General features: G+C 47.5%; 1 protein-coding gene across 3 annotated transcripts; it reads left to right on the top strand.

The window, feature by feature from the left end:
- The first annotated feature begins 415 nt into the window (after positions 1-415).
- AMHR2 (anti-Mullerian hormone receptor type 2) lies at positions 416-27,338 on the top strand. 3 transcript variants are annotated; one of them, XM_075591808.1, is made up of 13 exons: positions 416-683; positions 1,752-1,920; positions 7,816-7,992; positions 14,232-14,363; positions 14,855-14,950; positions 16,077-16,148; positions 17,931-18,058; positions 18,383-18,619; positions 19,414-19,528; positions 22,993-23,153; positions 23,313-23,460; positions 24,867-25,003; positions 26,625-27,338. In XM_075591808.1, exons 2-13 carry the CDS (start codon positions 1,815-1,817, stop codon positions 26,784-26,786), a joined length of 1,671 nt encoding a protein of 556 aa, XP_075447923.1. In that variant the 5' UTR covers positions 416-683; positions 1,752-1,814; the 3' UTR covers positions 26,787-27,338. The 3 variants fall into 3 exon arrangements, with proteins under 3 accessions (XP_075447923.1, XP_075447921.1, XP_075447922.1); XM_075591806.1 differs by lacking the exon at positions 416-683 and adding an exon at positions 1,551-1,650; XM_075591807.1 differs by lacking the exons at positions 416-683; positions 14,855-14,950 and adding an exon at positions 1,551-1,650.
- The last annotated feature ends 90 nt before the right edge of the window (positions 27,339-27,428 follow it).

Raw genomic sequence — 27,428 nt, 5'->3', positions numbered from 1 at the left:
TTTGGACTTTTAGTCTAATTTTTCTTCTGAAGAAAAATGCAGCACTTGTACGGTCCTCATGCAAAGGATAATTTAATCACAGATTGACGTTTCGGTCCTAAAATGTGGACCTTTTTCAAGAGCTGTAGACGCATTTTGAGAAAGGTCCACATTTTAGGACCGCAGCCATGGCAGTATACCAATCATTTCAGCGTGAGTGCTACTTCCTTCTTATTCACTGTGGGTAAACTAACAGGGTCATATGAGAAGGGGAGTGGTTTGGTTAGGTTGGGGTCATCGAGTGATAGGGTTAGATAATCAGGTTGGTGGGTAATCCAGTGATAGGGGCAGCTAGTTTAGTTTAAAGACTAATCCAGTGGGTGGGGCAGCTAGTTAGGTGGGTGGGTCATCCAGCTAGGGTTGCCATGTGTTCAGTGTTGAATTGGACTAACCGGTATTTGGACACTGTCCAGTAAAAAATTAGAGGTAATACCGGACATCTATGTGTTCGATATTACCTCTCTGATGGGCACCGGTCTTGGTGATGGCGGTGGCAGCACGAGGGCACGACTCGCGGGCGGCTGGGAGCAGACTCAGGCAGCAGAGCAGGGCGGCATCTGCAGCAGATGGCGACGATGAAGCAAACCCTGGTGGTCTGACGTCCGAAAACTTCCACTGCCACTGAGGAGGAACTCCACGGCCAGGTAAGGAATTTTAATTGGGGAGGAGAGGGGGGGAGAGGATGAGGTTGGGTGAGAGAGGATGAGAGGGGAGTGTTGTACAGCAGCATCTTACATTAGCATAGATAGAAATGAAAATATACTGTGACAGGACAGTTACACAATATGAGATTAGGGAGATTAGGAGCCTACCAAATACATATAAATAAGATGAGACACTGTTAGTGTAAAGTTTTCATTAACATTAAAAAAAAAAAACATTTGAAATAGAATTTTGTACTATGATTTTTTGCATTTGAAACCAGTTGTATTAATTTTATTTGTAGTGCGTTTTTAGATCAGTATTGCTTGCCATGAGCCTGTAAATTATTTATAAATCATATAACCGTTAAGTAATTTTTTCTAAATTTCACTCCAGGTATGCACCAATTTGCGCCATTTAATATTCTATTTCGTTAAAAAAAAAGTTTTGGGGAGGGCTCTGCACCCCAAGATCCCTCCCCACCGACTTTCCTCAAGCGCTTCGCATCTTTCACCCCTGTGTCCAGTATTTTTGGAGAAGCCACCTGGCAACCCTACACCCTGTTTAAGTTTGGGGAGGGAGAGGGGGGTTCACTGATGTTGGGTAGTTTGTTAGGTTGGTGGGCAGCTGTCATCCACAGTTGGAGATACTTTGGTTTGGAAGTAAAGTTGTTTTTTTTTTTTAAATTGTTTGGAGGACGCAGAATCTGGGGATCAATCCTTAATCAGTGTACAGTTTCTCTAGAGGTTGGACAATAAATAAACTGAACTTTTCAGCATGTCCATTTTTTTTTGTCATCTGATGAGAGGGTCCAAACTTCCTTAACGCTGCGTTCCCAGAATAACACTCCCCCACCCATAACGCAATGGCCAAGATACGCCCCGGGTTTGATGTCCTTGAATGTGTGTGAATGTTCTCCTCCCATACGAAACTCCCCCACCTGCTGCTTCAGAGACAGAGTCAAGAAATGTGAGAGACGAGGGGAACGAAAAAGAGAAATGAGGAGTAATGGAATGGGGAGAGAGGTGAAGGAAGGAATATAGACTGATACAGTGTTTTCAAACCTTTAGAAGGAAGCAGGTGAAAGAAAATTTGGCATCGGGACCCAGAGACAGAGCTACAAACATTACCAGATGGAGTCGAATGCCAGGAATTCACAAGTACAGCAGCTGATGGGAATGTCTTACGGGAGAGAAATACTCTGCACTTTCCTGATCACCTCTGCAGTGATCCTGCCAGGTAGGGGCCGGCCTGGGCATGGGGGATGGTGGGTGTTGTGTGCAGGGCCGCTGACATTTCCCGGGGCCCAGGACTAGAGTTAAGTCCACCCACCCCCCTCGGCGGTATTGCGAGCCCCCCACGCCCATTTCACACCTCACGAGCCCCCTCTATTTCCCACCCTCTTCCCATGTATTTCTCTCCCCTCCATCTCACTCCCTCTTCCTCACTCACCCCCCTCTCACCTCGCATGCATTTATCTCCCCTGCGTTTCACTCTTACTCCCTCTTTTCCTGACTCCCTCCCTCCTTCTCTCCTCTCACTCACCCCACCTTCCGTCAATTACCCCACTCACTCAATCCCACCACAAAATACATATCGAAATAACCCACCCCCTAAATATATATAACCCCACCCCAATACATAATAAAAATACACCCACCCCCAATACATATTAAAAAATACACCCCCAAGCACCCAGTGCATATTATAAAACACCCCACCGCATATTTAAAAAGTGTGTGTGCAGAGCACGCGCATTTTAAGTGAAACGTCTTTGTCTTTTGTCACAGAAATTGTATTTGTCATGGTGATGTTTTTAATTAAAATTCATAACACAAAGAAGTTTGACTTACAACGCGTGTTTTAGCTATTTGCACTTCTATATTTATAGTAACTGTGAATTCCTAGTGTGTGCGCACGTCAGTGAGAGTGTGCACACGTCAGTGTGTTTGTGTGCTCGCGTGCGTCACTGAGTGTGTGCGCGCGCTCGCGCATTAGTGTGTGTGCACGCGCGTGGGTCCGTCCGTGTGTGTGTGTGCGTGTTAGTCCGTGTGTGTGCGCGCGTCAGTGTGCGTGTGTGTGCGCGTCAGTGTGTGTTGTGCGCATCAGTTGGTGTGTGCACGCGCGCGTCAGTGTGTGTTTGTGCGTCTGTGTGTGCATGCGCGTCAGTCAGTGTGTGTGCGCACGTCAATCGGTGTGTGCGTGCGCGTTAGTCTGTGTGTGTGCTCTGCGCTCCCCCCCTCCGAGGACACCGCGCTCAGAAATCCTCCCCCTTCCCCCCCTCTGAGGACACCATGCTCAGCGCTTCCACCCTCCTCCCCCTTCCCCCCTCTGAGGAAGCTGCGCTCTGCGCTTCCACCCTCCCCCCCTTCCTCCCTCCGAGGACACCGCGCTCAGCGTTCCCCTCCCCCTCTAAGGACGGCGCTCAGCGTTCCCCCCCCTCTGATGACGGCGCTCAGCACTCTTTCCCCCCCCTCCCGGCGGCGGTACTGCGGGAACGCAGAAGATTTTGTGTGTGTGTTCCTCCTCTCTGGTGACTGGTGGAGCTGGCAACACTGACGTCGCTGATGGCCTTTTCTGTCAGCAGTGACATCACTTCCTGCTGTGGACTTCCGTCACCATCAAGGCAATTTACTGCCAGGGAAATGTTAATGTGGTAGGTGCCGCTAAAGTAGTTTTACTTCAAAAATACACCCCCCACCGCATTTTAAAAAATACACCCCCAAACCCCAATGCATATGTAGCGGGGTCCCCCTTTAACTGACCAGAGAAGGCAACGAAGTGGGACTACAACTCCCAGAAGCCCTGGGGTGGGAAGAGGTCAAATGGGCCGTTCCAGTCAATGAGGAGCATGCGCCCATTTTGAGAGTCGGAGCGGCCATTTTGGGGAACCAGATCTCTGCGGGACAGGGGGAATAGCTTCAGTCCTGAAGAAGCCAGCTAGGAAGATGGTCGCGTCCAGGGAGCAAGTAAGCCCATGGACTAGGCCAGAACTTTGCCGTTAGGCCCTGATCACTATTTAGTGCAGTATTGCAGGGAAGGCCCTAGATAGGGACCCTCCCAATTAGAGCTGCAACCCGCGCCACCGCGCCATCGGATGGAGGTCCACGAGGCGACCTGCGGCCTTCGGACGAGACCGCATGTGATTTATGTTGGAGGCTCACTGCGTGTGACCTGATCCAACTCTGCTACACAAGTGTTCCCTGGTCAGGACTGTTGACCAGGAAGCTACCAACGTGTACCTACACTTCACAGGGGGTAGCGCTACCTCACACTTTATGGTGGGTCTGTTCTGCGGACACCGGGGTTCTAGGTGCCCAGGGCATCATCAGTACTTTTGGGGATAATTACCCCAGTGTATTAGCATTACTGTAACTATTGTTATTGCATTTCCGTGTTATTATTGTATTAACCATACTGGGGACCCAGTAAAGTGTATGTGTGTGTGTGTATGTGTGTGTGTGTGTATATGTATACACAAGAAACCTCCACTGTATTGCATATAACAAATAAAAAGATCACTTGTGAGCACATTCACATGCCTTAGGCAGTCTGCAACCCTGCTTTTCACCATTATCCCCAGCATACAGTTCTTCCACTGTAGCAAGGGATTCTGGGAAATGACATGCAAATGAGCACACAATGTGTCACCTTTTGTCTGAAAACCCATTGTTACATGGAGCCCATATAAGCCAATGCTCGCAGTTCACACAGCTTTAAAGCACATCATGGGAATCAGATGCAAAGCCAGAGAAACCATTCACAGACATGTTTCAACCTTAAAGCTGCAGTTCAGTCAATATCCTGCATGTGTGTTTTTTTAATAAATCAGTTCTGTAGTAAGAAAAAATACTTTTAGCATTTTCTGTTTAAAAAAAAACAACTTTGAAAGACCAATTTTCTTGTATTCTATTTTAACAGCCATTTGCTAAGGCACTGCCCCTTCATGTCCTGTCACAAGCCCTGGCACACCCCTTTGTCAGCCCTGCCCTCCCTCTAGCACTTGTCAGTGCAGGACTGCTCATGAATATTCATGAGCTTCCACTGACTGACAAGCAGAATATAAACAGATCCCTTCACTAATTATGTCACCAAATTTCGACCTATCAATACATGGAGAACGAATTGACTGGCAGCTATACAGTTCTTTAGGTAATTAGAGATTGCACACATAAAACTATTGAAGTAAAAAAATACATTTATAAAAATAAATTAAAAAAAGACTGAACTGCAGCGTTAATGGGTATCGTCAGTGGGAAGTTGGTTGTACTGCTGGCTTTGCATTTTCAAGACTGTAGGGTTTACCATCACGTTTTAAGAAACCTCCACCGTATTGCATATAGCAAATAAAAAGATCACTTGTCAACACATTCACATCTCTACATACATACATACTGTACATACATACTGTTCATACATACTGTACATACTGTACATACATACATACATACATACATACATACATACTGTACATACTGTACATACATACTGTACATACATACTGTACATACATACATACATACATACATACTGTACATACATACATACATACTGTACATACATACATACATACATACTGTACATACATACTGTACATACATACATACATACTGTACATACATACATACATACTGTACATACATACATACATACTGTACATACATACATACATACATACATACATACATACTGTACATACATACATACATACATACTGTACATACTGTACATACATACATACATACATACTGTACATACATACATACATACTGTACATACATACATACATACTGTACATACATACATACATACTGTACATACATACATACTGTACATACATACATACTGTACATACATACATACATACATACATACTGTACATACATACATACATACATACATACTGTACATACATACATACATACTGTACATACATACATACATACTGTACATACATACATACATACATACATACTGTACATACATACATACATACTGTACATACATACATACTGTACATACATACATACATACTGTACATACATACATACTGTACATACACACATACATACTGTACATACTGTACATACATACATACATACTGTACATACATACATACATACTGTACATACATACATACATACATACTGTACATACATACATACATACATACATACTGTACATACATACATACATACTGTACATACATACATACATACTGTACATACATACATACTGTACATACATACATACATACATACTGTACATACATACATACTGTACATACATACATACATACTGTACATACATACATACTGTACATACATACATACTGTACATACATACATACATACTGTACATACATACATACTGTACATACATACATACTGTACATACATACATACATACTGTACATACATACATACATACTGTACATACATACATACTGTACATACATACATACTGTACATACATACATACATACATACTGTACATACATACATACATACATACTGTACATACATACATACTGTACATACATACATACATACTGTACATACATACATACTGTACATACATACATACATACTGTACATACTGTACATACATACATACATACATACATACATACATACATACATACATACTGTACATACATACATACATACTGTACATACATACATACATACTGTACATACATACATACTGTACATACATACTGTACATACATACATACTGTACATACATACATACATACATACATACATACATACATACTGTACATACATACATACATACATACTGTACATACATACATACATACATACATACACCCGGTTGTGATAGTGTTTATTGGTTCCTATGAGGAGTAAATCCCGACTACGCTGGAATCCTCATAGGTGGAGGCGCTGCACCGCGAGATATAGCTCCCCAGGAGCAGAGGCTTTGGGCTTCTGTGAGGCTCACAGGTAAGGCTGAGTCCCCGCTGGCGCTGAGCTCGGCGCGGTTCCATGCATATATATATCTATATATATATATATGCATGTTCCCGCTCATGCGATGCGCGCGGGCACACACGCTCGACGCTTTACTAAACACATTTTTTAAATTTTCCCGCTTGCTCGATAGCCCGCAATGCGCCGCCCTCCTCGCACCCGCAAGTTGCAGGACACCCGGCGCTCATGCTCTAAGCATGAGCGCGCTCAGCGCCAGCGGGGACAAAGCCTAATAGCAGCAAGTGTAATCACCCACGGTTTCGCATAGGGAAAGGAGGTTACACGTATTACAAAAACACCCCCAGCCCCCAGTGCATATTAAAAAATACACCCCCACCCCCTAATGCATATTAAAAAATACACCCCCCACCCCCAATGCATATTAAAATATACACCCCCACCCCCTAATGCATATTAAAAAATATACCACCCACCCCCAATGCATATTAAAATATACACCCCCCCACCCCCAATGCATATTAAAAAATATACCACCCACCCCCAATGCATATTAAAATATACACCCCCCCACCCCCAATGCATATTAAAAAATACACCACCCACCCCCAATGCATATAAAAATATACACCCCACACGAAAAAATACACCCCCACCCCCCAGTGCATATTTAAAAAGACCCTTAACCCCCAATGCATATTAAAAAGACCCCACCCCCCAATACATATTAAAAAGACCCCCACCATCCCAATACATATTAAAAAAGACCCCTCCCCAATACATACAAAAAAACAGACTTACCTTGTGGATGGTCAGGCCGAGTCCAGTGGCTGTGGGAGCCCGACATCCGGCTCTGCAAGTTCTCTCCTCAGCTGCAGGCCTCTATCCCTTTGTCCCACGCCGAGCTTCTGACATCAGCGTGCTCGCCGGAAGCTGGGCCACGCTTACTTCCGGCGCAGCAACCTCAGAAGCTCGTCGTGGGACAGAGGGATAGAGGCCTGCAGCTGAGGGAGAGCCTGGGGTCCGGCCGCAAGAGGACCTGCAGCCGGGCCTGGCCAGAGATCGGGCCCAACATGCAGCACCGGCCGGGCCTCCACAGCCACCGGGAAAACCTGTCCCTTCTGTCCCCCCCTGTCAGCGGCCCTGGGCCTGTGTAATCTGTGTCCTTCTCTCCCCTTAGTTGTCCGCCCAGAAGGCATATTGTGCGCACTGCATGAGAACACCTCTTCCCAAGTCAGATTCACCATGTCCCACTTCGGGGTACTGCTGGGACCCTCAAAGATTCACTGCAAGGACAGCAACTGTTGCATGGGCATATGGAGTGTGGAAAACGGGGAGCTGCAACCAGTCTTGTTAAGTGAGATCCTGTACACTCTACATTAGCAGTTCTCAATTGTATATGTCTGGTGACACCCATAGCTTATCTTTAAATATAGGCGACACTTATTATTTTCATGGCGTTGTTTTGTATGTCAGAGCTACGTGAAATAATAATTTTACAGATCTTGTTATTGCTTTTACCGTTTCTTTGGGGTTAGAGTTGCATGTCTGTGTAACCTTCTAGCATGTGTCTTGCTTTTGTAATTTGTTAGTGCCACAGCTGGCTTAGGGTCGTGACACACCAGGCTCACTACACCATGGTGGAGAATCCCTGCTCCCCATACCGATGTAGGCTCATGGTTGGTCGCGCTGCCCTCATGAAATCCACCATGGGCGCATTTCTAGTCCCGTGTGCTCGTGGAGTCCCAGTAAAGAGACTAAAGGCTGGTCAGGATTAACACAGCAGGTCTCCCTGCTTCTGGATGGGACTCCCGCTTTGTGAATCCTACCGGGCTGCATCAGTCTGGAAGAGGAGCCACTCTCCCTGCGCACCTCTAACAGGCGATTGCGCAGCTTATATTTTTTATTTTAATAACACAGTATTGAAGCAAGGAGTCTCCGGAGCTGAACCACATTCATTTCAGCCTCGGGGACACCCTGCATTCCGAGTTACAGGCCCCTGTACCCCATACCAGAACCTGTAACTCGGGAAGCAGGGGGCTGAAATTAATGCAGTTAAGCTCTGGAGATGCTCTCTTACAATACTGTGTTAATAAAATAAAAGCAGCTTCATTACCTTAGCGGCTAGCCACAGGTAATGAAGGGGTTAAACCAGAGTACCTGGTTTATTGGTAGTAGAGGGGGTAGGTGAAAGGGGTAGTTGCCCCAGGGTGGGTGTTAGGCCTACCGGGAAGGTTGTGGGAGGGGGTAGCACCTTGATTACCTTAGTAATGTAGGGGTTAACACTTTCCACTACCCACCCTAGAGGCCTAACCACACACCCTGGGACAACTATCCCCTTTAATCACACCTCTACCCCCAATAAACATTAATATACATTACAAACACCAATATTAGCCAGTACACCCATTGACTGCCAGTGTGGTTACCTATTCCCTCAATGGGAGAAAATATAACCCAAATGTCAATGAATGGCCACCCAACTACCCACCAGCTCTACCCACAACAACCACTCCCCTCCCCCCTCCCCCGTCCCCTCCCTCCCCCAACACATACAGTACAGTAATGGGCAAAATCCCTATTATCCACATCTGCATAATAGCGCATTTGCGCATTAAAAATAAAACATTACCCAGCCAGCATATGGTATACAAAAGTTGTACTTACCCCTGCCAGGATGAAGGCCGTCCTCGTGCTCCTCGTCTTCAGTGGGCACCGACAGTAAAATAAAATAACGAAGTACTGGCCTGTAACCCCTTAATCACCTTAGTGGTTATTAACCGCTATGGTAATTAAGGGGTTAACCCCCCCTCCTACCCAGGAGGCCTAACCACCCTCCCCGAAGCAACTAGCTACACCCCCTGTACCCATTGATTGTCACAGTGGTAAACCATGCCCACAATATGGGGATGGATTGCCACTATGGCAAGGAATGGGCAAGCTAAACATTAAAAACAACCACTAAAAAAAATAACATTACATTTAAATAAAAAAAAAAACATTTGCCAATAAACCCATTGATTATATCACTGTGACAAACTAAGGGTGCGCCAAGGGGCACAACATTTTCTGGGGGGGGGGGGGGGACGCTGAGGTTACAGAGGCCTCACACTCTGCCCCAAAGCATTTAAATTAAATGTCATGCAAGGCCTCTGTAAGTTCCCTTGCCTTGTCTCCGGTGGCTTCTGGTGACGTGTGGCCATGGTAATGTCAAATTATGCTGCAGGGTCGCATGACGTCATGAGGTCAGAAACGCCGGAGACAAGGAAAGGGGGGGGGGGGGCGCGAGTAGGGGGGGAGAGCAGACTGGGGGGCGCAGATAAAAAAGATTGTACAATATGGGCATGGATTACCACTATGGCAATGAATGGGCAAGTTAAAACATTTTAAAAAATGCATTGATAAACACATTGACTATCTGTACTCTCAAAGTGGCATAGATAAACACATTGGCAGTCAATGGGCATCCTAAAAAAAAATACACAATTAAATCAAATCCAATGTGTTTCTTACCTTTGCTGGGGTGAACATTCATCTTCCTCATCCAACAGCAGCACCAACTCTTGCCCCACAACACAATGATCCTCAGCAGCATGACGCGTAGACATCCATGATCCTCAGTTGCTTGAAGAGGAGTCTCCAGTGAGTAGTTCTTCTTTCTTCTCCAACAGGTCCAGATGTTGATCCGACGGCTTCTTGGTGTCAAATGAGACATAGCAGGCATTATATAAGGCCTGTGACATCACATTTGGCTGACAAATGGTACATCACCAATCCGATTGGTGGATGTACCATGTGATTGCTTCCTTTTTTTAATGATGTGACGTCATCTTAAAGGGAGGAAAGCCAGCCAATCAGGTAGTATATATAAGGCCTGCTACGTCTCAGTTAACACCAAGAAGCACCAAGACCTGTTGGAGATGAAATAAAAACTACTCACCGGAGACTCCTCTTCAAGCAACTGAGGATCATGGATGTCTTTGCATCATCTTGCTGAGGATCATTGCGTCGTGGGGCAAGAGTTGGTGCCGCTGTTGGATGAAGAGAAGGAATGTTTATCCTAACAAAGGAAGAAACGCATTGATTGGTTTTTATTTAGTTGTGTATTTTTGGTTTTAGGATGCCCAATGTGTTTATCTATGCCCAGGGGCGTAGCTATAGCCCGGGCAAAGCCCGGGGGCCCCCTCTTCCCTCCCCCCCTGTCGGCAGCCCATATGTCACTCTTCAGATAGATACAGGCTTGGGCGGGTAGGAGAGCGGAGGAGGCCGGCTGTGGAGCGCGGAGCAGATCACAGAACAGCTGTAGCCAGGAGGGAGGAGGAGAGTAGGGCTGTCTGGCTGCTTAACAACTTCCACTGCAGAGCTCTACATAGCTGCTCCTCTCTACATCTCCCGGTTCCGTGTGTGTGTGTGCATGAGTCTGTGTGTCTGTGTTGGTAAGTGTGTGTGTGTGTGTGTGATTGTGTTGGTGAGTGTGTGTTGGTAAGTGTTTGTTTGTGTTTGTGTGTTTGTATTTGTAATGCTTATGTGTGTTTCATGCAGTATGTGATATATGTAGCACTGTTTCTGCCGCCCCCCCCAGTGGGAGATGCACAGCTTCTGCTACCTGTTGTGTGGATACCTGTTAGGGTTAGGAGAGCTGAGTTGGATCTGCATTGGTATGGAGATCAGGACAAGCTTAGGTTCTTTCTCTGTAATTCTTCTCTTGGTGGTTATCGCCTCCAGCCGTAGTGGGCTCCAGGGTGTCCATAGATCAGCCCCAACTATTGCACACATCCCTCCTACCCAAGGACTGACACTTAGACAGGAGTATAATGAACAAGGGTCTTTATTGGCAGGCATTCACTGTAGATGGTTCCATACAGCGATGCAGAGTCTCAGAGGTTCCAGGCCTCTAGATGGTGCTTGCCCCTGATCTTACAGGGCATCTTTGGGTTGAATCAGATGGTCCCCCAGCCCCAGGGACTGGGGCTGCGCATGCTCATCCCGCGATGGAAGAAACTCACAGCTCTACTGCTCGCTTACTCCTCAGGAGCAGGACTGACTAAATTTGGCACTCCCTCCTAGGAGGAACCAGAAGGGGTGGGCTCATGATCTATACCTATCCATAATAGACTTACACAGGCCATGAGTCACCACCACACTTCAGTCACTCAAAAGACGGCATGAGGGGGGTCATAAGCCCACAGATTAACCTGTCACAGCCTAGACAACTAGGAGTTACATGACAGGGAGGAGAGACAGGCCTAAAGATACAGACCATATTACATATATGTTGTATATTTAGTGTTTTTTTTATATGTTGAATATAAATATGTTTTGTATATAGTATGTGTGTGTGTGTGTTACACTAATGTTGCATGTTTGGTGTGTGTGTATATGGTGTAGTGTTTGTGTGTATATAGTGAAGGGGAGGGAGGAGAGAGGATGGGGGGATGAAGGAGAGAGAGGATGGGGGATGAAGGAGAGAGAGGATGGGGGGATGGAGGAGAGAGAGGATGGGGGAGGGAGGAGAGAGAAGATGGGGGAGGGAGGAGAGAGAAGATGGGGGAGGGAGGAGAGAGAAGATGGGGGATGGAGCAGAGAGAGGATGGGGGGGATGGAGGAGAGAGAGGATGGGGGGGGATGGAGGAGAGAGAGAGGATGGGGAGATGGAGGAGAGAGAATGGGGGGAGGAAGGAGAGAGAGGATGGGGGGGAGGGAGGAGAGAAAGGATGGGGGGAGGGAGGAGAAAGAGGATGGGGGGAGGGAGGAGAGAGAGGATGGGGGGGAGGGAGGAAAGAAAAAAAAGGGGGGGAGGCACACATGTCCCTTTTTTTACATTTGAAAATCTGGTCACCCTAAGGAGGGGGAGATCTGATGAGGGGGAGATCTGATGATGATGATGACGACAAGGGGGAGAGAGCTGATAATGAGCAGGTGGGAGATGATGATGAGGGGCAGAGATGATGACGAGGATGGATGGGGAGAGATGAGAAGGGATGATAAGATATATGATCAGGGAAAGGATGGGGGGAGGGAGCAAAAATTGCAGTCAGTATTAATATTAATGGGGCCCTGAATTTTTTTTGTCTTTTTGCCCGGGGCCCGCGAATGTCTAGCTACACAACTGTCTATGCCCCTTTGAGAGTATAGATAAACACATTGATTATCAATGCGTTTTTTGGCAAATGTTTTAGCTTGCCCATTCATTGCCACAATGGCATACCATGCCCATATTGTGTGCATGGTTTACCACTTTGCCAATCAATGGGTGGGAGGTGGGAGAAGTTTCCCCGAGGGGGTGGGGGGTGGTTAGGCCTCCCGGGTGAGTAGCAGGAAGAGGGGTTAACCCCTTAATTACCATAGCAGTTAATAACCGCTAAGGTGATTAAGGGGTTACAGGTCAGTGGTTAATTTTATTTATTTTATGGTACCCACCGAAGACGAGGAGCACAAGGACGGCCTTCATCCTGGCAGGGGTAAGTACAACCTTTATATACTATATGCTGGCTGGGTAATGTTTTATTTTTAATGGGCAAATGTGCTATTATCCAAATCTGGGTGGGTGGTTGTTGGGGGTAGATGGTGTGGGCAGTAGGGTGCCTATTCATTGTCATTGGGGTTATCTTTGCTCCCATTGAGGGCATAGGTAACCACACTGGATATCAATGGGCATATTGTCTAGTGTTGGTGTTTGTACTTTAATGTTTATTGGGTGTAGAGGGGGTGGGTGAAGGGGATAGTTGGCCCAGCGTGGGTGGTTAGGCCTTTGGGGTGGGTAGTGAGAGGTGTTAACCCCTTCATTACCTTTAGCAGTTATTACCACTAAGGTAATGAAAGGGTTAACCCTTCCCACAACCTTCCCGGTAGGCCTAACCAGCCACCCTGGAGCAACTACCCCTTCACCCACCCCCTCCAGCCCTAATAAACAAGGTACTCTGGTTTAACCCCTTCATTACCATAGCAGCTAGCTAGCTGCTAAGGTAATGAAGCTGCTTTTATTTTATTGTAATAACACGGTATTGAAGCAGAGGTCTCCAGAGCTAAACCGCATTCATTTCAGCCTCGGGGGTCCCTGCTTCCCGAATTACATGCTCCTGTGTGGGGTGCCGGTATCTCTCTGCATTGTTTAAATGTCCCACAACACATGATCCGGGAAGACGGGAAGCAGGGGGTCCCCAGGGCTGAAATTAATGCGGTTCAGCTCCGGAGACCCCCTGCTTTAATACTGGTATTAAAATAAAATCAAAGCCACGCGATGGCCTGTTAGAGGTGTGCAGGGAGAGTGACTGATTCTGTCTCCTCACAATGCGCGTCTCTTACAGAGTAATGCAGCCCGGTCTGACTCACATAGCGGGAGTCCCATTCAGAAACAGGGACCCCCTGCTATGTTCATTTCTGATGGGCCCGTTCCCTCCTGCCAAGCACTGTGCCACGGACGGTCAACTCTTGGCACACTGTTCACCAGTACATGTCCTGCGGCAGCTGATAGATACAAGTAACTGCATCTGTATAATCTGCTTGCACCCCTTGCTCAGCCACATTTCTCTCTCAATGCTCCCCCTGCACAGACACCTTGCCATACTCCCCTGTGTGTGTGTCTTTTTCTTTTAGGTTGCTTTCCAAGAAATGCTGTGTGCAGGTCCGAGCTGTGTGTCCCTATGGGCAGCCGATCTTCGTATCATTGCCTATGTTCCTCAGACATGTGTAATGCAAACATCAGTCTGCCCCACCAGCCCATCTCTCGTGAGTAAGGCCCTGTGTATGTGGGAGAGGAGACTGGCACAGCTGCTGCAGAAAGAGAGAGCTTGGCAGGGCTGCGTGTTTAGTGTGTACTGAGGGAGTGTGAGAAGGGGGAACTCTCCGTTTCCCTCCTGGCCTTGCTGAAGTCAGGAAACTTTCGGGAAACAACCCAAGGAATGTTGTGTCTGATCCTGTTACCTTAATGCTAGAAAGGGTAAATATAGAGATGGAGATTAGGGCATATATATGGAAATGGACAGGCTAGATGCTCCCTATCTATCTGTCTATGTATCATCTATCTGTAGTAGATAGATGGATAGATAAAGAATCTATTTATCTGTGTGTTACTCATTCAGAATGAACTTGTTTTTTCCCATGTTCTGGGTATGATTACACAGGGTCAAGGAGAGGCAGGGGGGGGTCTCTTATCACTGGGGAAACACAGGTGGCGTTGGGGGAGGAAGCATGTTGCCCTGACCAGGGTTTCTTATCAGCCGCACAAGCTGAACAGGAGAGATGTGCTCGCTGGAACCTCTCCTGTGATTGGATGGGAGCTGCGAGGGAGCAGCCATTGGATACAAGCAGCTGCAGTAAGAGAATAAGCACTGCCCGGAAGCTTTGGTGTGAGTGAGTGTGTGACACATTAGAGAGTTCGGAGAGGTGAGCCTTTAGTGAGAAGTGTGACATCACAGAGCTCAAATAAACAGTAATATGCTGCACACTTTTAGATGTTTTAAACCAAAAAGTATTACCGGTGCGGCTGGTTCAAGGATACCTATCAAACATCCACTTGGGCTGTCAAAAAGAAGGATCCAGCGCTCCACGGATTTGGCAAAATTCCTAAATTTATTGCGCCATACACAACGACCGTTTCGACCTTAGTAGGTCTTTTTCACTTGAAAAAGGTCGAAACGGTCGTTGTGTATGGCGCAATAAATTTTGCAATTTTGCCAAATCCGTGGAGTGCTCGGTCCTTCTTGATCACAGAGCTCAAAGCTTGGTGTCGGTGAGTGAAGGGTGTGACATCATAGATCAATGGTCGGAGTCAGTAAGTGAAGGTTGCGACACTATGGATCAGGGTATAGTGTCAGTGAGTGAAAGGTGTGACATCATAAATCAGAGCTTGGTGTTAGTGAAGTACATTAGGAATGAGACATTGGCGGTTGTCCTTTAAACTGCGATAGTGCCAATCTGGGAACTAATTATTTATAAAGTGGTTTTACCAGGAAGTAATACATTGAGCGTTATCTCTCGTTTTCAAGTATGTCCTGGGCACAGAGTTATGATAACAATACATGGTTACATTAAATGAATAGGTTTATACATTATATATATATATAGACATTGCATGCACAGTTAAAGATAATATATGTTATAGGCGTATGGAACTATCCCAAGGAAACTTCCATTGACTTCAATGGCAGTTTCCTTGCAATAATGGCCTTATCAAAGTTGAATGAACTACCCCCATTAACCCCAGCCCATGATCTATATTGTATATAGATATATGCTACATGTGACAGTGTACACAATGCATTACAACATTTAAATGCAGGCAAAATAAAGTACAAACAATAGGGTTGAGTATCAAGTAACTGATCACATAAGACAAAGAGAGACTCTGGCCAAAAACAGCTTACAATCTAAGTGACAGTAATGTATAATGTGGTAATGTGCGCCCCCTGTGGCTGTGATGTCACTAGTTTTCTTTTCCAGGTGAACACTTCGCTATTTATGTGGCCACGGTTACCCTCGTTCTAATACTGTGTGTCTCCGTGATCATCATAGGTACGGTGACATTAATATGGGGGATCTGGATGGTGGGAGACAGATATCCCTTCTGAGCCTAGTAATCCTTTCTTCATATATCCCTATCTTGCTTCCCCGCTGCGCTCTCTCTTGCCTCCCCTCTATGCTCTCTCTTGCCTCCCCTCTATGCTCTCTCTTGCCTCCCCTCTGCGCTCTCTCTTGCCTCCCCTCTATGATCTCTCTTGCCTCCCCTCTGCGCTCTCCCTTGCCTCCCCTCTGCGCTCTCCCTTGCCTCCCCTCTGCACTCTCCCTTGCCTCCCCTCTGTGCTCTTTCCTCCCCTCTGCACTCTCTTGCCTCCCCACTGCGCTCTCTCTTGCCTCCCCTCTGCGCTCTCTCTTGCCTCCCCTCTGCGCTCTCTCTTGCCTCCCCTCTGCGCTCTCTCTTGCCTCCCCTCTGCGCTCTCTCTTGCCTCCCCTCTGCGCTCTCTTTCCTCCCCTCTGCGCTCTCTCTTGCCTCCGCACTGCGCTCTCTCTTGCCTCCCCACTGCTCTCTCTCTTGCATCCCCACTGCGCTCTCTCTTGCCTCCCCTCTGCGCTCTCTTGCCTCCCCTCTGCGCTCTCTTGCCTCCCCTCTGCGCTCTCTCTTGCCTCCCCCCTGCGCTCTCTTGCCTCCCCTCTGCGCTCTCTCTTGCCTCCCCTCTGCGCTCTCTCTTGCCTCCCCTCTGCGCTCTCTCTTGCCTCCCCTCTGCTCTCTCTTGCCTCCCCTCTGCGCTCTCTTGCCTCCCCTCTGCGCTCTCTCTTGCCTCCCCACTGCGCTCTCCCTTGCCTCCCCTCTGCGCTCTCCCTTGCCTCCCCTCTGCGCTCTCTTGCCTCCCCTCTGCGCTCTCCCTTGCCTCCCCTCTGCGCTCTCCCTTGCCTTCCCTCTGTGCTCTCCCTTGCCTTCCCTCTGTGCTCTTTCCTCCCCTCTGCACTCTCTCTTGCCTCCCCACTGCGCGCTCTCTTGCCTCCCCACTGCGCGCTCTCTTGCCTCCCCACTGCGCTCTCTCTTGCCTCCCCTCTGCGCTCTCTCTTGCCTCCCCTCTGCACTCTCTTGCCTCCCCTCTGCGCTCTCTTTCCTCCCCTCTCTGCTCTTTCCTCCCCTCTGCGCTCTCTTTCCTCCCCTCTGCGCTCTCTTGCCTCCCCTCTGCGCTCTCTCTTGCCTCCCCTCTGCGCTCTCTCTTGCCTCCCCTCTGCGCTCTCTCTTGCCTCCCCTCTGCTCTCTCTCTTGCCTCTGCGCTCTCTCTTGCCTCCCCTCTGCGCTCTCTCTTGCCTCCTCTCTGCGCTCTCTCTTGCCTCCCCTCTGCGCTCTCTCTTGCCTCCCCTCTGCGCTCTTTCCTCCCCTCTGCGTTCTCTCTTGCCTCCCCTCTGCGCTGTCTCTTGCCTCCCCTCTGCGCTCTTTCCTCCCCTCTGCACGCTCTCTTGCCTCCCCACTGCACTCTCTCTTGCCTCCCTTCTGCGCTTTCTCTTGCCTCCCCTCTGCGCTCTTTCCTCCCCTCTGCGCTCTCTCTTGCCTCCCCTCTGCGCTCTCTTTCCTCCCCTCTGCGCTCTTTCCTCCCCTCTGCGCGCTCTCTTGCCTCCCCACTGCACTCTCTCTTGCCTCCCCTCTGCGCTTTCTCTTGCCTCCCCTCTGCGCTCTTTCCTCCCCTCTGCGCTCTCTCTTGCCTCCCCACTGCACTCTCTTGCCTCCCCTCCGCGCTCTCTTGCCTCAACTCGTGCTCTCTCTTGCCTCCCCTCGCGCTCTCTCTTGCCCCCTCTCTTCATTCCCTGCTTTCGCTGGCTCAGTGCTGAGGAGGCAAAAACTTGGAGGGTTGTTCATCAGAAGGGAAGAAATGCAGGAACTTCAGGAAATGTTCACAAGAGAGGACAGTGATCCCCCCAGACTGCCAGTGGAGGGTCTCAGCTTATTCCAGGTACCCATTGCACATGTGCATAGATATGTGTATATGTAATGCTGTGTGCATGCATGTGTAGCTATGAGTGTATGTAATATTACGTGTGTGATTGTATGTGATGCTGTGTGTGTGCATGTGTCGAGATACACAGAGCTATGTAAATGTGTGATATGAGAGGGTATGTAGTGCTATGTATGTGTTTGCAGGAGTCTGTGTGTACACTTGTAAGTTGTATGCATGGATATGTGCAGGGAACTTGGGGTGTAAGTGAGGGATATACAGTATGTGTATGTGTGGACAACTTGGATTCAGATGTCCATATCCTCATCTTTGTGTCCACAGGTGCTCAGAGAGGAGGGTTTGGCAGCCCATTTGTGGCTTGGTGCTCTGCATGGGGAGGGCGTGATGATAAAGTGCTTCCCACCACTGCTGAAGGAGAGCTACAGGCAAGAGTGGAGGATCCTCAGCCTCCTGAAGCCCCTCCAGCATGAGAACATTGTGCGCCTGCTGGCGGCAGGCAGCGGCTCTACTGGGATCCTGGAGCATCACCTGTTGTTGGTCCTGCAGTATTACTCTGAGGTGAGCAGCTGCAGATGCCAGGCTCGCTGCCCCCGGAGTGGTGTGAAGAAAAGTAAAGCGCGGCAGCTCCAGCCGCGGCTGCCTGCGCAGGGTCCGTTCTGTCAAATGGGACTCCCCACAGGCACATTGCCCACTGCCGGGCCACTGCTTCTCCCGGCAGCACGCACAGTTAGTCTGACTAGATCGGTACATCTGTGTCTTCACATCTTTCCTTTAGGGAGTCATATCAAGTACACCAGAGGGCGTTTGGGCTATTTCCTTCTCCAACATTACTTCTACTCTCTAATTTATAAGCATCGACCAGTTCCCATGTTGTCCATACGGTCACAGAGTAACTTGCGATGACACTGATATTTTTCTGTAATACTTGTTACGTTGCACTGTCCTTGGGCACTCATTCATTCATTACTCTCGTTGTCGTAAGTGGGAGTTTTTGGACGATTGTGGTGTAATCAGCCACTCTGGCTACTATTGAATAAGTCCCTTAGACTCACCTAACTGTCACCTCCAATACACCTCTTTTGATTCCCTAATCTACCTGCAGGGTATTGCTCTATTTGTCGTATTTGAAGGATAGCTACTACTTCATTGATCTGAGGTTTGACATCAGAATCTTAAGGGAATAATCATTCTACAAATGCCCAGTGTGTGTGTGTGTGTGTGTGTGTGTGTGTGTGTGTGTGTGTGTGTGTGTGTGTGTGTGTGTGTGTGTGTGTGTGTGTGTGTGTCGTAACATGTTTCCATCATTATCCTTCTGACGGCTCAGTTTTTTCTTCTCTCACTCCGCACCGTAGGGCTCTATGAGGACCTACTTGTCTGGTCGTGCCAGTGACTGGGCTACAGCTTGCCGAATGGCCACTTCCCTAGCCAGAGGGCTGGCGTTCCTACATGCGGACTTGTGGAGGGAAGGTTAGAGGATGGTGACCAGGGTTCTTCCTTCTCTTTATATCTCTATCCCTCACTCTCTCGGTAACAACCCTCTCACACTTTCTATATTTTGCACTCTCTTTTCCTTGCTCAGGCACGTCTTTGCTGCACTCTCACTCACACTGTGGTCAGAGCGTGATGGTAGCAGGAGGTATGGCGTATGTGCATGGCTGTTTCCCAACCAAAAGTAGCACTACTTTTACGTCCAACTTACAGGTGTACCTGATTGTTTTTCAAGTTTATTAATAAGATGTTACTGCAGGTGCGGTACAGATAAAAAGAGGGGTTTGATAATGGGGGGGGGGGGGGTAGGGGGGGAAAGGTAAACCATACAAATGGAAGTTGTCAGCCGAATGTACTTTGGAATATACTTAGCAATGAAGTCACAGTTACTATATTGTATTATAAAGCAAGGAAACAATAGGAACCTGCATACAGGAGCGGCCGAAGAGACCGCAGACCAAAGCACAGGGTATCAAGGTGTCGAAGTGAGATTCACATTTAGTCCGGGATCGTTAATATAATTCCTATCTTTGTTTTGGACTGGTCTGATTATTAGGAGTTTCCTGGTGTTTTTGGAATGTAAACATTGTACAATCCTACACAATAATAATAATAATAATAATACTAAACAAACTAGTTCTCAAGAGGTTTTTAATTCTAGTACAGTACCACATTGTTTTTTTAGCCACTCTTACCACTACCTTTGGCCGCATGAATTGACCCGGGGCTGCCACACAGCACAATGCATTACCAGGACCCTCTGGCAGGGATAGGATCAAGCATTGCACACACCTGTTTAAGTTGTTGCTAGCAGAACAAATGTATTGTTGTATCTCTTATCATCAGTGTAAAAAGGAGCTTTGTACACGTGAGGGGGAGACTTGGGGAGAGGTTCTAGGAAGACCCAGAAGAGGATTGAATTCACACATTATGATGTGGCATGTCAATGATTGGGGCCATATTTAATTAGGGGTGCTATTCTACAAGACAGATTCAAGTGAGTGCGGCTGGGGGTGTCTTGTTGAATAGCACCAGTTAGGTGCATATGCTATATCCACCGAAACAGCTGTTTTCAGCTGAAAAGCCCAATTGACTTGAAACTGATTTTCAGCCAAAAATGTCCTGAACAGTGGGTTTAGAATGACCCCCTTAGTAAATATGGCCCTATGTTTTAAATAAGCACAGCAAATGTTCACTTTCTTTGCATTTGCACTGGATTAAATACACCAGGTCTGAGGTAGTGGGGAAAAAATTGCATACAATAAGCGCTAATACTTCCCAATACTCTGTGTGTAAAACACAAATAGTGATAAACAATAATCAAGTGTAAAATACAATACAATGAATAGAATGTTGATCTTGATAGAAACAAAAAATGTCCTGCAGCCTAAAGAACCTGGGTTTTCTCAGAAACCCAATTCAGAACATTGTTTGGTGTCAGTTCCCTGGGGTGCAGGGTGTTCCAGAGCATATGTGGAACCCAAAAGAAAAGAACCTATAGCGTGATACGTTCAGGTAAAGCACAATATGCTGCTACTCTTATAGAGTTTACACTCACACTCGGCCTGCCTTGAGCTTTATGCATAAACCGCTGTTACTCTGGAAGGGTGTGTAATCTCAGACAGGGCCTCTATTTCATTAGGATCTGCATCTTAGATGGGAATAAACAAAAGAAAAAGACGCACTGTGCAGCCTGTTTGTTCTTCAATATAAGATGGATGTGAATAAGGATGGATACTCGCATTGAGAGTCTTTTAATCAAAGCGTGTGATGGATGGTATTCCTCTATGGATCGCTCTTCGGTGGGAGTTTCTCCCTGATTGGAGTGCCCTCACTTGGAGCAATGAAGAAGGCTGGGTCTGGGTGAATCGGGTTTTAAAAAGGGGTCATTTAATTATACAAACAACAAAAAGGGAATGATTTAAAAAAAGAAAGAATAAAAGTTGGTTACACAGACTGGGAATCTCCTGTGTGGGATCGAGAGGCGCTGAGCGCTAGAGAACACAGGGCAGGATTGTATTCCCCCCTCCCTCCTCCATAGACTTCTAGTGTGATTATTGCCAACACTGAGGAATTCCACACAAGAGATTCCCAGTCTGTGTAACCCACTTCTATTCTTTTTTTAATCATTCCCCTTTTGTTGTTTCTATGCATAAAACTCAAGACAGGCAGAGTGTAAACTCTATAATAGCACCAGCATATTGTGCTTCACCTGAACGTTTTACACTATATATTCTTCTTGTTTCCACATATATGCTCTGGAACATCCTGCGCCCCAGAGAACCCACACCAAATAATGTTCTGAGGTAGTGCTAAACTTATTTATTTATCCAATGTTTTACCAGGAAGTAATACACTGAGAGGTACCTCCCGTTTTTAAGTATGTCCTGGGCATAGAGTTATGATTACAGATAGATGGCTACAAATACATAGTTACATTAAATAAACAGGGTTATACATTATATATAAGACTTTGCATGCACAGTAAGAGATAATATATGTTATAGGCATATGTAACAGTTACAGACCAGATTAAAATGTGAGAAAGCTTTAGTTTTGAAAGAATTTAGACTGGTGGCGGCTGTGAGAGTCTCCGATAGATTGCGATTAAAGCTGCAGTTCAAGCTGCCGATGTAAAATATATATATATATATTTTTTCCCCATTCAATATTTGCATCAATACAACCTGCACACTGACAAGTGATTAGCTAACCTGCAGATCGATCCGTTCTCCTGTAATCGATCGCTTGCTCTGGGTTATTTAATTCAGTTCTTGCATAGCATTGTGGGCAATGTAGTCCTGGAATATGATTGACTGGGCAGTTACTAGATACAATTGGTTCACTGCTAGAGAGAGGGCGGGGCTCAACAGCCAGAGCCTATCAGAAGGGGAAGGGGCTGCCAGTTTGGAAATGCTTCCTACATTAGCAACATTAAAAAAAATTCTCATAGTACAGAACTGATTTATTAAAAACCCACACATGTAGGATATAGCTTGAACTGCTGCTTTAAGAGATCAGCAACTTTCTTCTGTTTGCTGCTGGAGAAATTGCCCTTTTTCACACCATGCCGCTCTCACTCTTACTTACTTTTTCTCTCCTTCACCTGCTCCTGACACTCCTCTTTATTCCTCTTCCCTTTCTATCTTCTTTACAGCCAAACCCCTATTTACTACGGTGTGAATCTGCTTCTCAGTGCTGAAGGAGAGCTCAGCTGTACCCAAATGACTGGAGTACAAATCTTCCCCAGCACAGGGAAGCATCTTCACAGGCTTCGTCTCATCCCTGCACGTGTTCATGTTCTTTGGTTGGGAAAACCCCGGTATTGCTTTTAGGCCTCACTACTGTAAGTAGATGAACTTCTAGCTGGTTAGACATGTAATATTTAGTATTGCCTTATATTACAGCATGATGACTTTGTCTCCTTCGTTGTGTTTTGACAGATGCGTACAAACCAGCGATTGCTCATCGGGATCTGAGCAGTGACAACGTCCTGGTGACAGCGGATTCTTCTTGCGTTATCTCGGACTTTGGGCTGTCCGTGGTGCTGCCGGGGTACCAGGTGAAGAATAGGAAGGCACAAGATTCGGCTGCGATAAGCATGGTAGGTTTGTGTGATAGGGGTCTCTCACACACAGACACACGGCGGGACGTTTCCTGGTGATGATAATGAATGTGTTGGAGTGAGGTGAGTAACATGCGGGTATTACAGATGGGTTCATTGCTTGGTGATACTGGGGTGTGTAACATGCGTGTCTCACAGACGGGCACACTGCGGTACATGTCTCCGGAGATGCTGGACGGCTCCCTGAATCTCATGTCCTGGGAGACGGCCCTGACCCAGGCTGATGTGTATTCTCTTGGGCTCCTCCTCTGGGAGATATTCAGTCGCTGCAATGACTTGTATGCAGGTGAGAGGCATTAATGAGCCTGTAGTGCTGTGTGCGATTGCAGGGTGTGACAGTGCCTGTGATCGTACTGTGTGTGTGTGATTGTATTATGCCTGTGATAGCTGTGTGCATATAGTTTTATTAGTGTGTCATTGCATTATGCCTGTGTAACCCCTCTTTCTTATAGACACCTCCCCCCCCCCCCCCGACTGATAGCCTGTGCTGAGGTGGGGGCCTGAGTCCTGTGTATATATACTTTAATATGCCACATGTGGCCTATGGTCAGACAGTGGGAAATAAGTACATGGTGTGGGCGTGGTAAAACTGCTTTTATATTATCACTATCCACTCTCAAGAGCCCCGTGATCCTCAGCATACTCCTATAGTACCACTTAACAGTAACTCTGCGCGGGTGTGTATCAGTGTCAGGTGAGGTTGAGCCACTCAATCCTGGGTATGGGTATATTGGCCCTTGTGATGGTGCCAGCACACTGCGGGAGCTCTTAGTGCACTAAAGTGTTGCAGGTCTGTACTTCGCAAAGGTGCTTCAGTAGCACTTTAATTGCCATCGTTGAGGGTCTCCTCCGACAGTGCTCGATGTGCCCTGCAGCTCCCCGATGTGGATCCCCTGGTTCTCTCTGCATAGAGTACTGCTGTCACTCGGGCAGCTCTCCGAGCTTGAACACATTCAGGCTCGTGCAGATCTGACTCACGTGTTATGCCCGCCCCCTTTTAAAGGCTCCTCTCCCTCTTAGGCTGCGGTCCCAGTCACCGCCACAGCGCACGGCTCGGCGTGCGCTGTGCTATCAAGCCCCGCCCCCCCAGTCCGGCCGGTCCCAGTCCCTACCTTGTCGCGCACCTTTCCCCAGCGGTGCGCAACAGGTTTTCAGGGAGGCAGGAGAATTTGACCTCGACATCTGCGACGGGGGCGTGGCCACGCCCCCGCCGACGGTTCAGCTAATAAGGGCGAACCAGCCACGGGACGTCATGGCCACGCCCCTGCAAACCCACAGCCACGCCCCCTCCCGTCGCAAATCTTCCCTCTCCCCCCAGACCGCAGATCGCGGTGTAGCGCTGTGCACGCGCCGCCCCCCCCCTCCGGGCACGCGTGCCACGGTGAAGACTGGGGACTCAGCCTACGTCCACAGCCTTTGTTACTGGCTGCTCTTCATGCCTATCGACCGTCACATGTAGCAGCGGATTTGAAGAACTGCTGTCCCTAGGCACTTGCCACATCTCCCTCCCCCCATCTCTTCCCCTCCATCCCCCAGGTCCCCCTGCCTCCCCAGTGATGTGTGTTTAGGATTGCTGTTGAAGAGCGTGAGTTTGGTACGATTGCAGTTGTACTGTGTGACAGTGCTTTTGCGGTTTGTCTAACCACTGCGTGTGCAGGCCATTGAGCAGCAGTGCCTCCCTGTGTCCCTCAGGTCACCAGGCCCCTGATTTCCGGGTTGTGTTTTTGGAGGAGCTGGGTCCGAACCCCACGCTGGACGAGCTGCGATCACTGGTGGTGGAGAACAAGCGTCGGCCACAGCTCCCCAAGACCTGGGGTGGGAACGTCCAGGTACTTTACCTGCTGCACTTCCATTACCTCCCATAGCTCTGTATACATGACTGATGTCATATACTAGCGTAACTTTGATTCTTTCCCGTTATTATTCATTCTCTCTCTCTTTGTCTCTCTGTCTCTCTGTCTCTCTCTGTGTCTCTCTGTTATTTTGTTTATGGTAACACTGAGATTGGCTGCATGATAATTAGAATGAGGCCCGGACCATGGTGCCTTCGCCCGCGCGGAGGCGTGCGAAGAGTCTGAAGTCACCCGCGTAAAGCGGGTGCTTTCCCTGTCCATGGTGGCCGGCCGTGGGGTGCGAACCTAGGGGTGTCACGGAGGTGGTTCGTCCTCATTGGGCGAACCGCTCACGTGACTTGCGCGTCACGCCAAGAAATCAGTTACCTGCCCGAGTGCGCCCGCATGGTTTATGGGCGCAATCACTGCCTTAAGGCAATCTGATCGCGCCCCGTGCGGACGCCTCCGCACGGTCTCCCACATCATGGCCTCAGCCTTAGTCATCCAGTATGCTGTGTGCTCCCATCTTACACGATCTGCACTGGATTCCAGGGATGTTCCCGGTTCGGTTCAAGTTGGCCATAATGGCCTTTAAAACTGTGCCAGGTCGAGGGCCTGCCTATCTGCAGCCTCGTGTGAAGCCGCGGACGGATACTGGCTATGATCTCAGGTCCTCGGGGGGAATCCGCCTCTCCGTGCCTTGGTTAGGGCACACTACGCTGGGTGAGCGGCCTTCTCGTGTGCAGCTTCAGAGGTCTGGAACCCGCTACAGCCAGAGCTCAGGCGTATACCTACCGTACCACTGTTTCAGGGCTCGGTGTAAGACTTACCTCTAATTTCTGGCTTTTGCTGCCTAACAAAACAATTGCTTATCATTTTAATTTGTTTAACTGTAAAGTATTACAATGCCCCCTTAAGAGCAGGCGTGTGTTTACTCAAAAAATAAATGATGGTGCTCCGATGTCTCTATCTCATTGTACATATGATATCTTAATTTACGTTCTATTATGTCCGTGCAGTCATAGTTAGGAGTAGATTAACACTTATGTTTATCTCCAATTTTCACACAAATGCAACTTTAGTCACCCAAAGTTCTGAAATGGGCCTTTATTGCGACCTGTGGGTTTCTTTTTATCCCCACTACTGAATAGATTTGCACTAAAGTTGGTGCTTCATTTCACACTGTATGTCCCCTTTTCGAGCAAAAGAAAAAGATTATAGACTTTTACAGTTCTGAGACCAATGACCTGAAAAATAGCGTATGATACATGTACACTTAACAGTTCAGATTTTCACAACCTACATAGGAGGCCACCCTGTAATATGGGAATGTGATGTTCAGATGTAGCAAGACTTAGACCACCCGCGGCCGCGAAAACTTGAGTCTAAATCCCCGGCAATAATTTACGTTTTGCGTGTTGGATGCCTTTACCGCGGGTGTGCCCCGTCTGGAAAAAAATTGAGTTTTAGCGTTGGTCGTAGTACTTTGCAGTAATGACAGTTGTGTTTAGTGGCCATGTACAGAGAAAGTAAAGTGCATGGCCAAGCATATAATAAAAACATTCCTTAGCCTTGTTGGGAAGCTTCATGATCTTATTCCTGTCCTCCTATGTTTCAGCTCAGTTTGGCCCTGTGGGAGACACTGGAGGATTGCTGGGATCCTGATTCTGAGGCTCGTCTAACCGCACAGTGTGCGGAACAGAGACTGTGCAACCTCTGTCCATCCCCCGTCACCTTACTGGCACCCACTGATACTGTGAGGCACTGCCCGGTGCGCTGATGTGAATAGCTGATCTCTGGTGATGGAGCAGAGGAGAAATATGCTCATACCACTCACCTGGAGGAAACCTCTCCAGTCTTCCCTGCAGCTACTCCTGGTCCTGTCCCAAGGCGTCCTCATCGCTGTCATCCATGGTGTTGGCGTAACGAACCCCACTTGCACTTAGACTCCTGTGTGTCACACTCCTTTACTTTGCCTGTTTCTACACTCGCCCACCACAACTATTGGCCTCCTCTACAACTCTTCCACGTCCGAAACCTCTATCACTCACTACATCTCACCTATGGAATAACTTCCCTGCACTGTCCAAACTTCATTTCTCCACATCTTCAAGTAGAGAGAAATCCTCTTGGCAATGAAGCATTTCAAAAGCTTCTTAACCAGTGAATGAAGAGGCTTAAAAATAATAATAATAAGTAGTGGTGATGTTTCTAAAAAAAAAAAATCAGAATTGATCAAACATTGGGCAAAAAAATCTATTTGCACTATTAGTATTTTATTTTATTTTTTAGAAATATTTATACAACATTATTACAAAGCATATTTAGCATATTTATGTTAATGAAACATGGAACAGTAAATGTAACAGACAACTAGTGGTACTGTGCGTCTGTGAAAAACACAGAGGAAAAACACGGGAGT

The sequence above is a fragment of the Ascaphus truei genome, chromosome 3, assembly GCF_040206685.1.
Source record: "Ascaphus truei isolate aAscTru1 chromosome 3, aAscTru1.hap1, whole genome shotgun sequence".
Classification (NCBI taxonomy): domain Eukaryota; kingdom Metazoa; phylum Chordata; class Amphibia; order Anura; family Ascaphidae; genus Ascaphus; species Ascaphus truei.
Note: the sequence above shows the minus strand (reverse complement) of the source record. Positions and strands in the feature narration are given on the sequence as shown.